The 13,732-nt window shown below is 39.3% G+C and overlaps 1 protein-coding gene across 6 annotated transcripts in view; it reads right to left on the bottom strand.

Annotated features, from left to right (window-relative positions):
* ACAP2 (ArfGAP with coiled-coil, ankyrin repeat and PH domains 2) overlaps window positions 1-13,732 on the bottom strand; it is a 160,869-nt gene that overhangs the window by 89,188 nt on the left and 57,949 nt on the right. For all 6 annotated transcript variants that reach the window (XR_003943647.1, XM_030217153.1, XM_030217155.1 and 3 more), the window contains exons 5-6: window positions 12,553-12,611; window positions 1,220-1,403 (exon numbers count right to left, since the gene is read on the bottom strand). Coding sequence is in view for 5 of the 6 variants with exons in the window: in XM_030217153.1 (XP_030073013.1) it covers window positions 1,220-1,403; window positions 12,553-12,611 (243 nt within the window). In the remaining variant the exon portion in view is untranslated. The remainder of the gene's footprint in view (window positions 1-1,219; window positions 1,404-12,552; window positions 12,612-13,732) is intronic.

Below are 13,732 nucleotides of genomic sequence, written 5' to 3'. Positions count from 1 at the left end.
GTAAGAGAAATACAGAGTGGTCTTCTTTTATTTTTATATATTAACCCATTTGGACACACTGCCCACAGAAAAGGAGTAGAAGAGAAGTAAATCTGGTGAAAAATGTGTGTTATTTTAGGGGCAATTCAAAGGTTCAGCTCCTGATGAAGATAATACAAAACAGGAGCTCGCTGTAGAGCGAACCAGTGAGAGAGTCCGAACATTAAGATAAGTGCAAAATCAAGAAATTGTTACCTATCTTAGTACATAAAAAGAAAAAAATTTGAAAAAGAGTATAAGAAAGATATTCGAACCTAATGAGGATTTCCACGTGAAACCGCACTGGGAGAACAATACCCAGTGGTATAGCGGAGCGGTGCAGTTTACAAAAATTCATAACAGCACCGGGGATCTGAAGTAGAGGAGTGGCCTAGTGGTTAGGGTGGTGCACTTTGGTCCTGGGGAACTGAGGAACTGAGTTCGATTCCCACTTCAGGCACAGGCAGCTCCTTGTGACTCTGGGCAAGTCACTTAACCCTCCATTGCCCCATGTAAGCCGCATTGAGCCTGCAATGAGTGGGAAAGCGCGGGGTACAAATGTAACAAAAAAAAAAATCTAGTTTATCTTGTTAAGACTGTGCGGACTGTGTAGAGATTATAGTGTGCTTTTGGGTACTTAAAACATTGAGAAAAACATGAAAAGCAAAAAATAAATAATTAAGAGTCTACCTCACAATGGCCAAAAACAAGGAACGACTTCCAGGCTCCATCAAACAAAGAACTAAACTGGCTCTGTGCAATGATGAAGACAGAGAAGTCCCACACATGCATGAAGCACCATTCTAGAAAGCTCTATTCTGTAAGCTTTCCATCCCAGACTCCATCAAATGACATCACTCATGAGTGAGGCCTATATATCCGGCTTCTCATCAGAGAACTCTGGATTAGTCAGTGCTTTCTAAGCCTCTTGAGGTAAAGCAATCATCTCAACTTTTTGAAAATGAAATGCAAACTAGAAGGGCCCTCTGAAATCTTAGTTTCTGACAAAGCTCGCCACATTTTTGAATTCTGGAGAAAAACACATTCAGGCGAAGGAAAATGACAAAATAATAAATAAAATAGGATCTGAGCTGCTTGGAGAGAATTACAGAAAAGCCTTTACTACTTAAGCATGAAAATCAGCCACATTTGTCCAATATCACTAAGAGAAATCAAACTAACGAGTTCTAAGTGTACCTACCTGAAGGACGTAGTCCAGAGCTATGTGTCGAAAGCATTTCCGTGTTGCTGTCAGGATATTTGTGGCCTCCTCCACTTCGTGTTGTTTAGTTTTTTGAGCTTGTGCATTTTTTGCAAGGGCATTTTCTTTTTCTTCACTGACTTTGTCAAACTGTTTCTTTGCATCTTTGAACTTCCTAAGGTCTCTAAAAGAAATCACATACATTTGCTGTAGGTGGCATGAATGCCTTCTTGGATGATGAATTACAGTCCCTAGAGAACGATTTTAAACAAAAGTCATTATTTAAAATCAAACACACTTTTCTTCCATTTTCCATAAATAGCACAAACGATGGTGAATACACCATGGGTGAGCTGTGTTAAGCGGTTCTCCCACAAAACCAAAAGACAGTACTGACTTATTGTTCCAGTACAGTAAAAAGATGTTTTACTTTTCACCGTCCAGTTCTGCTCTTTGTACTGTTGAGATGACCTACTGGTTTTGGGTGCAAGTTCCATATGCTGACACTAAGCCTGCACTGCTTTTTCCATTCACTTTAGCTCCTTGTGCACACCAGTCACAAATACTGTTAAACCATAACTGGAAAATAAACAGCTTTTCCTTTGAAGCTTCCTAACTGCAGTGATTTATTGCTATAGGAAAGCTGTTTTTCCCCCATGTTATACCTTCCTGAAATTCTGAATTTGGACTATGTTCCATACCAACATGGTATGGCCATGGGAAAGATTTACTATGCCGCCACCCCCCCCCCCCCCAACCCAGCTCAATGGAAAATTATTCTTAGTAAATCAAGCTCTATATGTAAGACAGTACTTGTGTACAGTGCCCAATGGAACTAGAACTAATGGAAAATCTGAACAATAAGAATTTCCAATAAAGCACCCATCATGTGATTTTTTTTTTTTTATTTCAAAATGTAAAAAGTTCAATTAACATTGAATTTGGAAATGAGAGACAAATCATTAAGTAAATGTCAAAGAAAATATTTTTGTTCTTCCAAACAGATCATCATCAAAAGAGAGAGCACAAGAAAGGAAAATAGAAGGAATATAGTACATAAATATTTAGTGGGAGAAAGACAAACCTGGTCTTCAGCAAGTATTAATTATAACCACAGCTATACGTGGGACAATCATTCATTTTAGCATGGAAAATCCCCTCACCGCTTTCAGATACCCCCAACTCAGCTCTTTTTAGCATCAAGGAAACAATGCAGTTAGGCCAAAACATCTCTCACATGTGCAGCAAGACATCCATAGGGGAAATAATCCATTTGGACTCCCAAGGCCACAACCTCAAGTTCTCTCTTGTTTTCTATACAAATCCAGATCTTTTGGCCCAAAGACCCCAAAATAAAGACAATCTATAAAATGTTTTATCTTGTGCAAAGACAAAAACCACCAGCAAGGTGACTTTTATACTTTTTGAACAAAGATCTTTCCAACATTGTTAACACATTCCAGCAGTCAGCTTTAAGATGCTGATCTTTAATTTCCTATTCCACTTTCCCCACTGGCAAAAAAATAACTTTTGGAAAATATTTCTTGGTGGTATTAAAGATTTCTGTGTGGGCTTTCTCCAAGTGTAAATAGGATGGATACTTAAATGGCACTTCTGAAAAATTAATCAGTCTCCAACTGAGACATCTAAGATAATTCTTTATAGTTCTCTCATTTATGATGAATCACCAATTTATCCTGCCAAAGTTACTCCCACTGACAAGCATTTATTTATTTATTTACAGCATTTATATCCCACAATTTCCCACCCACGAGCAGGCCCAATGTAGCTTACAACAATCTATATAAACACACAAGTCAGCGAACAATCAATCAATGTCTTTCTTAGAAGTATAAGAGAGAGAGGGTAAAAGCAAGGAAGGGAAAAAGAGAAAGAGCAGTGGTGATCAATATGACACTGGGACAGAGACAGTTCAGAAGTTAGAGATGCTAGGCGGGAGTGGAGCATAAGCTTTGCAAAAAAAAAAAAAGGTCTGGAGGCGCTGTTTGAAGGTAGGGTGATCAGGAGTAAGTTTCACCAATTTAGGTAGACCATTCCACAAATGCGCGCTAGTGTAGGAGAAGGTGGATGCGGAGGTGGTTTTGTACTTATATTTCAATTTGTTTATTAATTTTCAATTTTAACAAGATTACACTTGTTTTGAAATACAGCAATAGTTAGATTAATAAGAAATTCAATAATTCTTCATATAAACAATAAAGCAAAAGAAAAGGTAATAGCATATTATCACAAACATACATTTTAGGCTTCCTTAGACCCCATTTAAATCATGGGGCGAACAGAGTTAGGGAAGAGTTATTACTTGAACTTATATAAAAGAAATAAGGTGGCGTAAATACTCCCATTTACTTTAACTATTACATTTGCTTAGAATCTAGAAATGATTTTAGACTATCTGGTGAAAAAAAGGTATATTTAACCTGACCCAACCTAACTATGCATTTGCACGGTTTTGTACATAAGGCCATTATATACTGGGTAATACCAGTGATTGTACTAAAGTGTGAAAGACTTCTCTAGGAAAATAAGGTTTTATACGTTTTAGTTTCCAGAGACTGAAGAACATGCGTCTGATAGTAGAATTCGTATGTTGCTCCAGTGTTAAATTTCGATCGACAATCACTCCTAGTATTTTCAGGGATTCAGAGATTGGGAGGGCAAGCTCAGGAGTAATTAATGTTTGGGGTGCGTATTTGGTATAGGGTGAGGAGAGTATGAGGCAATGAGTTTTCTCAGTATTGAGCTTGAACTGAAATGAGCTGGCCCAATCGAGCATGGTGTGTAACCCAAGTCTTATTTCATTGTGGATCTCGCTAAGGTCTGTTTTAAAAGGAATAGAGATTGTGATGTCATCAGCATAAATAAACATGTTGAGACCAAGTCTGGATAGGGCTGTGGTCAGAAGTATCAGCATGATCCACTGAGTTCTTCAAACGTTAACTCTGGATCAAACCACCAACCTCAATCTTTCTAACATTTTGACTCAAATTTGGACAGAAGCGTATCAATATCCTTTGAGCAGTTACCTACAGTAGCTTCCAGACCAGACTGTATCTAAAACTAATTGCAGGGGGTCTAATTAGCTCAGGAGTAAATTAAACTGAAAAAGGAAAGCATTAACATTTGACATGAAGTCTCTCAGCAGAGCAAACTCCCTCTTAGATTTCAGCAAGTCTTTTGACACGGTTCCCCACAGGAGGCTCTTGAATAAACTAGAAGGGCTGAAGATAGGACCCAAAGTGGTGAACTGGATTAGGAACTGGTTGACGGGCAGACGCCAGAGGGTGGTAGTGAATGGAGTTCACTCAGAGGAGGGAAAGGTGAGTAGTGGAGTGCCTCAGGGATCGGTGCTGGGGCCCATTCTGTTCAATATATTTGTGAGTGACATTGCCGAAGGGTTACAAGGTAAAGTTTGCCTTTTTGCGGATGACACCAAGATTTGCAACAGAGTGGACACCCCGGAGGGAGTGGAAAACATGAAAAAAGATCTGAAGAAGCTGGAAAAATGGTCTAACGTTTGGCAATTAAAATTCAATGCGAAGAAATGCAAAGTGATGCACTTAGGGAGTAGAAATCCAAGGGAGGCGTATGTGTTAGGTGGGGAGAGCCTGATAGTCACGGACGGGGAGAGGGATCTTGGGGTGATAGTATCTGAGGACCTAAAGGCTATGAAACAGTGCGACAAGGCGGTGGCCGTAGCGAGAAGGTTGCTAGGCTGTATAGAGAGAGGTGTGACCAGCAGAAAAAAGGAAGTTTTAATGCCCCTGTATAAGACGTTGGTGAGGCCCCACCTGGAGTATTGTGTTCAGTTTTGGAGGCCATACCTTGCGAAGGATGTTAAAAAAATGGAAGCGGTACAAAGAAAAGCTACGAGGATGGTATGGGAGTTGCGTTCAAAGACGTATGAAGAGAGACTTGCTGACGTGAACATGTATACTCTGGAGGAAAGGAGGAACAGGGGTGATATGATACAGACGTTCAAATATTTGAAAGGTATTAATCCGCAAATGAATCTTTTCCGGAGAGGGGAAGGCGGTAGAACGAGAGGACATGAAATGAGATTGAAGGGGGGCAGACTCAGGAAAGATGTCAGGAAGTATTTCTTCACGGAGAGGGTGGTGAACGCTTGGAATGCCCTCCCGCGGGAGGTGGTGGAGATGAAAACGGTAACGGAATTCAAGCATGCATGGGACAGGCATAAAGGAATCCTGTGCAGAAGGAATGGATCCACAGAAGCTTAGCTGAAATTGGGTGGCGGGGGGAAGAGGGGTTGGTGGTTGAGAGGCTAGGATGGGGGAGGGCAGACTTATACGGGGTCTGTGCCGGAGCCGGTGATGGGAGGCGGGACTGGTGGTTGGGAGGCGGGAAATACTGCTGCACAGACTTATATGGTCTGTGCCCTGAAAAAGACAGGTACAAATCAAGGTAAGGTATACACATGAGTTTATCGTGGGCAGACTAGATGGACCGTGCAGGTCTTTTTCTGCTGTCATCTACTATGTTACTATGAGGCTTATTTTCAAAGCACTTAGCCTCCCAAAGTTCCATAGAAACATATGGAACTTAGCCTCCCAAAGTGCTTTGAAAATATGCCTCTAAGTTACCTTAGTAATATCATATTCAATGGTCTAGTTAAACAGTACCCTTTAATTGGATCATCAGATCCGCGCAGCTACCTCTGTAATGGCTAGAATGAGCCAAGCATATTTGGGAGGTAGTGAAGAGAAAAGAAAAAAAAAAAAGAGAAAAAAATTTTGAAAAATATAACCTACCAATAGGATCGATGATTACGTCACTACCTCCCAAATATGCTTGGCTCATTCTAGCCATTACAGAGGTAGCTGCGCGGATCTGATGATCAAGGGTACTGTTTAACTAGACCATTGAATATGATATTAGTAAGGTGATTATGAAGCTGAGTATTACGAGATAATTAACCTATCTGTATATGCCTAGTGAATACATAGGAATATAATGGGCACCTTATCACTTAACATACGCTAAATCCATTAGTGTACCTTAGTAAAAGGAGCATATAATGTGTAAAAGTTTTATACTCTTATTGCATCCATTTGAACCTTGGAATTTGCTACTAATTTATAAATTTTGTTAGCACTCTCTCCTGTTCTGGCATTATTTTATTTGCATGAGATATTTTTTCATAGAGACTTGCATGTTTTTATTCCTTTTCCCATCCAGTTTATTCTTTTGTTGTTTCGTGACAATGGATCTTGACATATTCCATGTAGTTATTATTTAGTTTAAAAAAAAATTTTCTATTTAGTTGTAATGATTACTATTTACAATCCCTTTTAGAAACAAGAATTAGCAAATGCATTCTATGTCCCCTATAAAAATTAACTTACCCCCCCCCCCCCTATTTACTAAGCCACGCTAGTGCCGACACAGACCATTCACTTTTGAATGGGCTGTGTCGGCATTGCCGCATGGCTTAGTAAACAGAAGGGTTAGTTTGCGCCATCGGTATTTTAAACTGTTTAAAGGCTCTTGGTTTTTTCTTAACCTTGGTGGTTTTTTTTTTAAAACAAGAGTGTTTGGGGGCTTTTTTATAATCACATGGTTTCCACGCCCTCACGATTTTTGACTTTGTCTTCCCATAACTCCTCACAATGTAACCCATAATCGTACTGTAACAATGTATTTCCATCCTTCACAAGGTATTGTAAGCCACACTGAGCCCGCAAATAGGTGGGAAAATGTAGGATACAAATGCAATAAATAAATAAAATAATCAATTTTATTTACAAATCTCAGAAGACATCATAGAAAAACAAGGCATACAAGAGCTGAACAGAACCACCACAAGCTTCAAGAACCAAACCCTCCCCCCCCCCAACCCCCTTCAGCCCAGAAAGACACAGGAAACTGTTGGGCCACAGCACTGTTCCTTCACTGAGATCCCCAAGTGCTTTGGTTTTTAAAGGGCAGCTTCGGTTCCCTGCATCGTTTTAACGGCATTCGCTTTTGACTGATCCACAGTTTAATTTATTTTTCATCTTTTATAAGATTGAAAACTGTAAAATACATATAGCTAGCAGACCCTTAAACATTTTTTTTTAAATATTGGTCCATAGTGGGCTTTAAAATTGTTTACATCACGTTTTTTTCTGAGAACGAGGCTCTGCTGTGGTTCTATATGACGATTTGCAGTACAGGCATTACTTTTTCTCACGCTGACTTGATCAGACGCCACTACTTATGTTGTCTATAATTTTACAAGGTAAGATACTAGCTTTTTGAAATTAATTTTCTCCCAGTAGGTCTCTATGCATAGTGTACTTAGAAATGGTGCCAAGGTGCACCTTGGCAGTCTCACAATCACCCAGGGCAGCCATAGGAATCAGAAGCCAGGAAATGCTTTGCTCCTCAGGGCTCAAGCTTACATCACATCCCAGACACATCGCTTCCTCTCACAGCATGCCAATGATTTCTCTCAAGGGAAAATGGTATGGGATTTGCGTTGCAAACCATACGAGAGACTTGCCGTTCTGAACGTGTATACCTTGGAGGAAAGAAGAAAAAGGGGTGACATGATACAGACGTTCAAATATTTGAAAGGTATTAATCCGCATAGGAACCTTTTCCGGAGACGGGAAGGTGGTAGAACTAGAGGACAGGAGGGCAGACTCAGGAGTAATGTCAGGAAGTAGTTTTTCCACAGAGAGAGTGGTGGATACGTGGAATGCCCTCCTGCGGGACGTGGTGGTGATGAAAATGGTAATGGAATTCAAACATGCGTGGGATAAACACAAAGGAATCCTGTTTAGAAGGAAAAGATCTATGGACTCTTAGCGGACATTGGGTGGCAACGCCGGTATTTTAGAATAAAACCGGTGCACGGCGGATTTCTACGGGCTGTGCCCTCAGAAAGGCAGGGACAAATCAAACTTGGATATTTATATAAAGTATTACATACCATGTAAACTGAGCTTATCTTGTTGGGCAGACTGGATGGACCGTTCAGGTCTATATCTGCCGTCATTTACTATGTTAGTATGTATCGGACAGGATTCAGAACGGTGTAAGTCAACAGAGACTTACTTCTCAGGGGCAAAGCCTAGGAAGGAAAGCTTGTGACCTCTCCTTCCACATAGGGGGGAGAGAAAGAGAGAGAGAGACAGAAAGACAGACAAAAGAACAGATATCAAAGACAAAGCAAGAAAATGGCTCCAAAGCACAGCAATATATGCCAAATCATACCATCATCATCTGATATTTTTAATAATTTATATCCATAAACTTCAAAACACTATGGACAGTGATATAAAAAAGGTCTGCAAAGTCTACATATAGAAAAAAAAAAGCTACAGCAAAAATATAAGAAATTCACTATCCTTCCATAAAAGCACCCTACTGGGCCAATACGAACTATGTGCAGTGACTACTTGTTTACTTGTTAAAATACTATTATATGTTCTATCATTATCATATTACCCAAAATCCTTCTATAATGCTAAATGTATCTTTTCCTATATGCTTCCACTATTCATGATGTATTGTAAGCCACATTGAGCTTGCAAAGAGGTGGGAAAATGTGGGATACAAATGCAATAAATAAGTGTTTGGCCTCTGCTGGAAAAGGCCTAGTTGATCAGTTTACTGAACAATTTAGCCACTTCCAGTGAGTAAACTCAATCTGAAAAAGTATTTCTTCCCCCAGTTCCTGATCCATGCAGAAATAAAGGTCATATACCACATGTCTAAACCATGAATCAGTCAATCCAAATGCTGATAGCACTCCGTCTTGGTTTCTAAAAGTCTTACCTCATGCTTCACCTTATTTGTTTAATACTATTCTTAGTATATATGGGAAATAAATAAAAATAAAAAAAGGAAAACTAAGATAATAATTTTTCCAATATAACAAAAAAAAAGGTATTTTTTGATCAGCTTTTAAATGCCAGAACCCTCTCCCTCAGGTCAGGACAATATGAGCAAAAGACAAGTATATTAGAACATAGAAGTGAGACAGTAGCAGTCTTAATGGGATGAAGATAGGGGTGAACTAGTATATCTGACAAGTCACTTAATTCATGTTTTTATAACCACTTTTTATGATCCTCTCAAGAGGAGCTGATGGTTTCGATACCTGCAGATCAGACTGAGGGTGACTCAGACTAGTGCTTTTCGCTGTTTTGCACCAGACCTTTGGAACAATCTTGCCAGAGAGATTAGAGACAGGAAAACATTTTTATACTTTAGCAAATTAGGTTATTTATATATTCATTGCAGTTGAAATACTGTTAATGGGCAGTTTACAAATTTAAAATATAAGAATGGAGAAGGAGGAGAAAAAAAAAGACAGGAGGTCATAAGATCAGAAGATGAGAAAAAAAATAACGATGGAGAGATGGTTATGCAGAGGGGTGTGGAGAATGATTCTACAAAAAGGTGGGGTTTCAGTGCTTGTGGGCCAGATGCACAAAGCTTGAAATGCTATTAATATTTGCTTTAGACTGATTCTAGCCAGTCTGAAGCAAGTGATTATGTAGCTAGTAATGAACAAAGGAGTTTTCCATGGCTCTAACCTGTGCAATTAGCAGCCACCAAGAACCCCATGCAAAGGTATTACAATGCGCTCATTAGTATTCAAATATGTATTCAGGGGGATGCACAGCTCCAGAGCAGCATTAATTTAACGAGTAAAGGCTGCCTGCTTGTACTTCCTACTTCTCACCTCCTAGCGTGCACCCCCCCCCCCCCAAATAATTTTTTTAAATTTCCTTGGTGGTCTAATGGACCCCGATACCCCCAACCCTGACACACACCCAATTTTTTTAATTTTTTTTATTTTAATTTTCCCTGGTGGTACAGTAGACCCTGACGCCCCTCTCTGTGAACCCCTCCCCCCCCCCAATTTTTTTTTTTTTTTTACTTTCCCTGGTGGTCCAGTAGACCCTGACACCCCCCTCCCCCGCTAAACCCATCCCAATTTTTTTTTCCCTGGTGGTCCACCCTTCATCCCCTCAAACTACAGCCTTCAACATCTATGTGCACCGTTTGTTTCACTACATGAATTCTTTTCAGCACATGTACTTATGCCAGTATTTGTTTCTTAACATGCTCTTGATATCCTGCTCAGGATCACTAAAGGCTCTAGAGCAGCTTACATAAAAACATGTAAGGAATAAATATATATGCACACATTCAGACAATAATAGTCAGTCATAAAATCATACAACATACTACCAAAACCCTCATCCACACCCTTGTCACCTCTCGTTTAGACTACTGCAATCTGCTTCTTGCTGGCCTCCCACTTAGTCACCTCTCCCCTCTCCAGTCGGTTCAAAACTCTGCTGCCCATCTCATCTTCCGCCAGGGTCGCTTTACTCATACTACCCCTCTCCTCAAGACCCTTCACTGGCTCCCTATCCGTTTTCGTATCCTGTTCAAACTTCTTCTACTAACCTATAAATGTACTCACTCTGCTGCTCCCCAGTATCTCTCCACACTCGTCCTTCCCTACACCCCTTCCCGTGCACTCCGCTCCATTGATAAATCCTTCTTATCTGTTCCCTTCTCCACTACTGCCAACTCCAGACTCCGCGCCTTCTGTCTCGCTGCACCCTACACCTGGAATAAACTTCCTGAGCCCCTACGTCTTGCCCCATCCTTGGCCACCTTTAAATCTAGACTGAAAGCCCACCTCTTTAACATTGCTTTTGACTCGTAACCACTTGTAACCACTCGCCTCCACCTACCCTCCTCTCTTCCTTCCCGTTCACAATAATTGATTTGATTTGCTTACTTTATTTATTTTTTGTCTATTAGATTGTAAGCTCTTTGAGCAGGGACTGTCTTTCTTCTATGTTTGTGCAGCGCTGCCTATGCCTTGTAGCGCTATAGAAATGCTAAATAGTAGTAGTAGTAGTAGTAGTAGCTTCCGACCCACGGCCCATCCCCTCTTCTCGCCATCAACAATCCCCAAACTAAGTTCTACCATTTACATTTTTCTTCCGACACTTATTTAATTTGCAGTATTTTGAAGCCTTTCTTATTTAACCATTTCAAACCAAAGGTGTGCCAGAGTTCATTTTTAGTTCCCCCCCCCCAACCCCCCAAACAATGAGCCAATACTGATTTTTCTTCTACTGCATGTATAAAAATGTATTTCTGACTTTCTTGGGGAACTGAACACAGAAATCAGAACCACAATTCTATGCCTGCAATAAGGTAAATCCAGGACTAGATCAGCCTGTCCCACTTAAAACAGAGCTATAGCATCAGGCGGTTAGCTTAACAGGGTTTTAAAAAGGTCTGGACGGCTTCCTAAAGGAAAAGTCCATAGACCATCATTAAATTGACTTGGGGAAAATCCACTGCTTATTTGTGGGATAAGCAGCATAAAATGTATTGAGCTTTTTTGGGATCTTGCCAGGTATTTGTGATTGGCCACTGTTGGAAACAGGATGCTGGGCTTGATGGACCTTTGGTCTGTCCCAGTGTGGCAATACTTATATACTTATATCACCCTGAATATATACCCTTAAAAAATTTTATAAAATAGACTATGAAAATACAGCCTAATAAAAACATCTCTACTAGTATTACTGCTTTAGTATGAATGAGAGGCTACAGGCAAGGGACAAAGCAGATTTCCGACAAAGGTAATTAACTGGGATAATAGATCAAATTTGTTTTATTCCAGAAAGATTATAAGAAAGCATTTGCTAAATCAGAGCCACAGTGTGTTGCACGAAACTGATCTTTACAAGTTATGTTTCTTTTATCCATCCCTCTTCAGAGTTCCACTACTGGTGGATGAACTATAAGCTATGTTTCCAAAAAAACTCACACTGATACCTATCACTGCACAAGGCTAGTATTATACAGCCGAGAGAGAAGGAACCAGCAGTCACCAGAACCTGGACACGATCTTTGAAAAAGTACCCAACCACAATAGCAAAATACCATGTTATATTTTCCAAGGCTGAAAAAACAAAATTAGATATTTACAATGATCTCACTGTTTATATTTTGTCAAACTAAGAGAATATGAACTCAGCAAAATAACCCTGAAACCTAAGTATGAACACATCACTAATGTATAAAATACTTTGGGTTTCAAGTCAAGAACACCCAAGCAGTTCATAGCTAATAATCCCTTCTTCTAAAACATTTAACTTTGTGGCATGTTTTTGTTTTGTTTTAATAAATTTAAAAAACAACAACAACAACTTGTGATGGTTTTAGTAATTCACTACTAAGACCAATATTTCATAGACAGTCTTTATTTTGGCTTTGTTCTGTTTATTTTTATTTTTTTTTTTTCAAGAAGAAAAACTTACTCCTTAACAAATGTCTGAAGCTGCGTTTTAATGGATCTTTGTGCTTGGTCAAACAGGATCTGAAATGAAATTACAGCTTTAACATTACGTAAAGAAAATGAAAAATCATATATGTTTATATATATTCATACAAAAAGGAAAATAACACCTTTTGTCTGTATTGTTCCCCGAAAACTCCTGAAGTTTCTAGGCTCAGGCCTAATCCCCAGTACTGCTAATTCAAAATTAGTGTCCACAGCTACCTTTTTTCTGATAACCAGTCCAGCTACATAGTAACATAGTAGATGACGGCAGAAAAAGACCTGCACGGTCCATCTACATACACAACTAAATATGTCCATTTATTCAGAAGGCAACGTGTGTTTTTTGTTGTTGCAAAAATTATGGCCCTGGGTATATCTGGCTTGATACCACAAGAAATACACACTTGCGCAGAATTTTTAGTGCACCAATTAGTTCTGAAGATTGGAATTGAACACAGTAGGGCATCGAGATAAGGGAAGAAGGCAGAGTCTTAAAATTTCCTTATGCAGCACTTACTATGTGTACAGACATGACTGTGAGCTTTCTAAGCAATTTGTCTTATACACAGCTGTGTATTTTAATTTAACAATCTATGAGTTTTAAACCTGCATGGAAATACTTATCACTGAAAGAACCTTGGTTAAGAAAAAGAAATTCTATCAAGTATCTACCAGGGTGAATGTTGGGCTTCTACAAGTGTCCTTCAAAACATCTAAGCCCTATGTTTAGAAAATAAAACACACAACAACTGCAGCCTAATATATTCTTTGGTATAGAAAAATCTAAAACTGGAAAGAAGAAAAGCTTTCTGTTGGCAGACTTCAAAGTACATACAAGGTGAACTATACAAGTCCTTTTAATTGCTTGTAAAAGGGCTCTGGGAATGTGTGACAATGGCATTTTTACTCTCTCCGGGTCATATGAGCACTCTGGGATTTCTCTATGATTTAAAGTAGTAGCACTTAAAAGAATATTTTTCCCAATATATATATATATATAGCAATTAAAGAACCCTGTTGGCTTCTGGTTCTTTTAAATTGTACCGATTCCTATCCAACACTGTTTTTCCCAACCTTCCCCATTTTAAACTGTTTCACGTAATACATTTTTATTCTAAACCAGTTTGATGAAATTCAGGAGGTATAGCAAGAAACTA

The sequence above is a fragment of the Microcaecilia unicolor genome, chromosome 10 (assembly GCF_901765095.1).
Source record: "Microcaecilia unicolor chromosome 10, aMicUni1.1, whole genome shotgun sequence".
In the NCBI taxonomy this organism is placed as follows: Eukaryota; Metazoa; Chordata; class Amphibia; order Gymnophiona; family Siphonopidae; genus Microcaecilia; species Microcaecilia unicolor.
The sequence above is the reverse complement of the archived record's forward strand: the minus strand, read 5'-3'. Positions and strand labels throughout refer to the sequence as shown.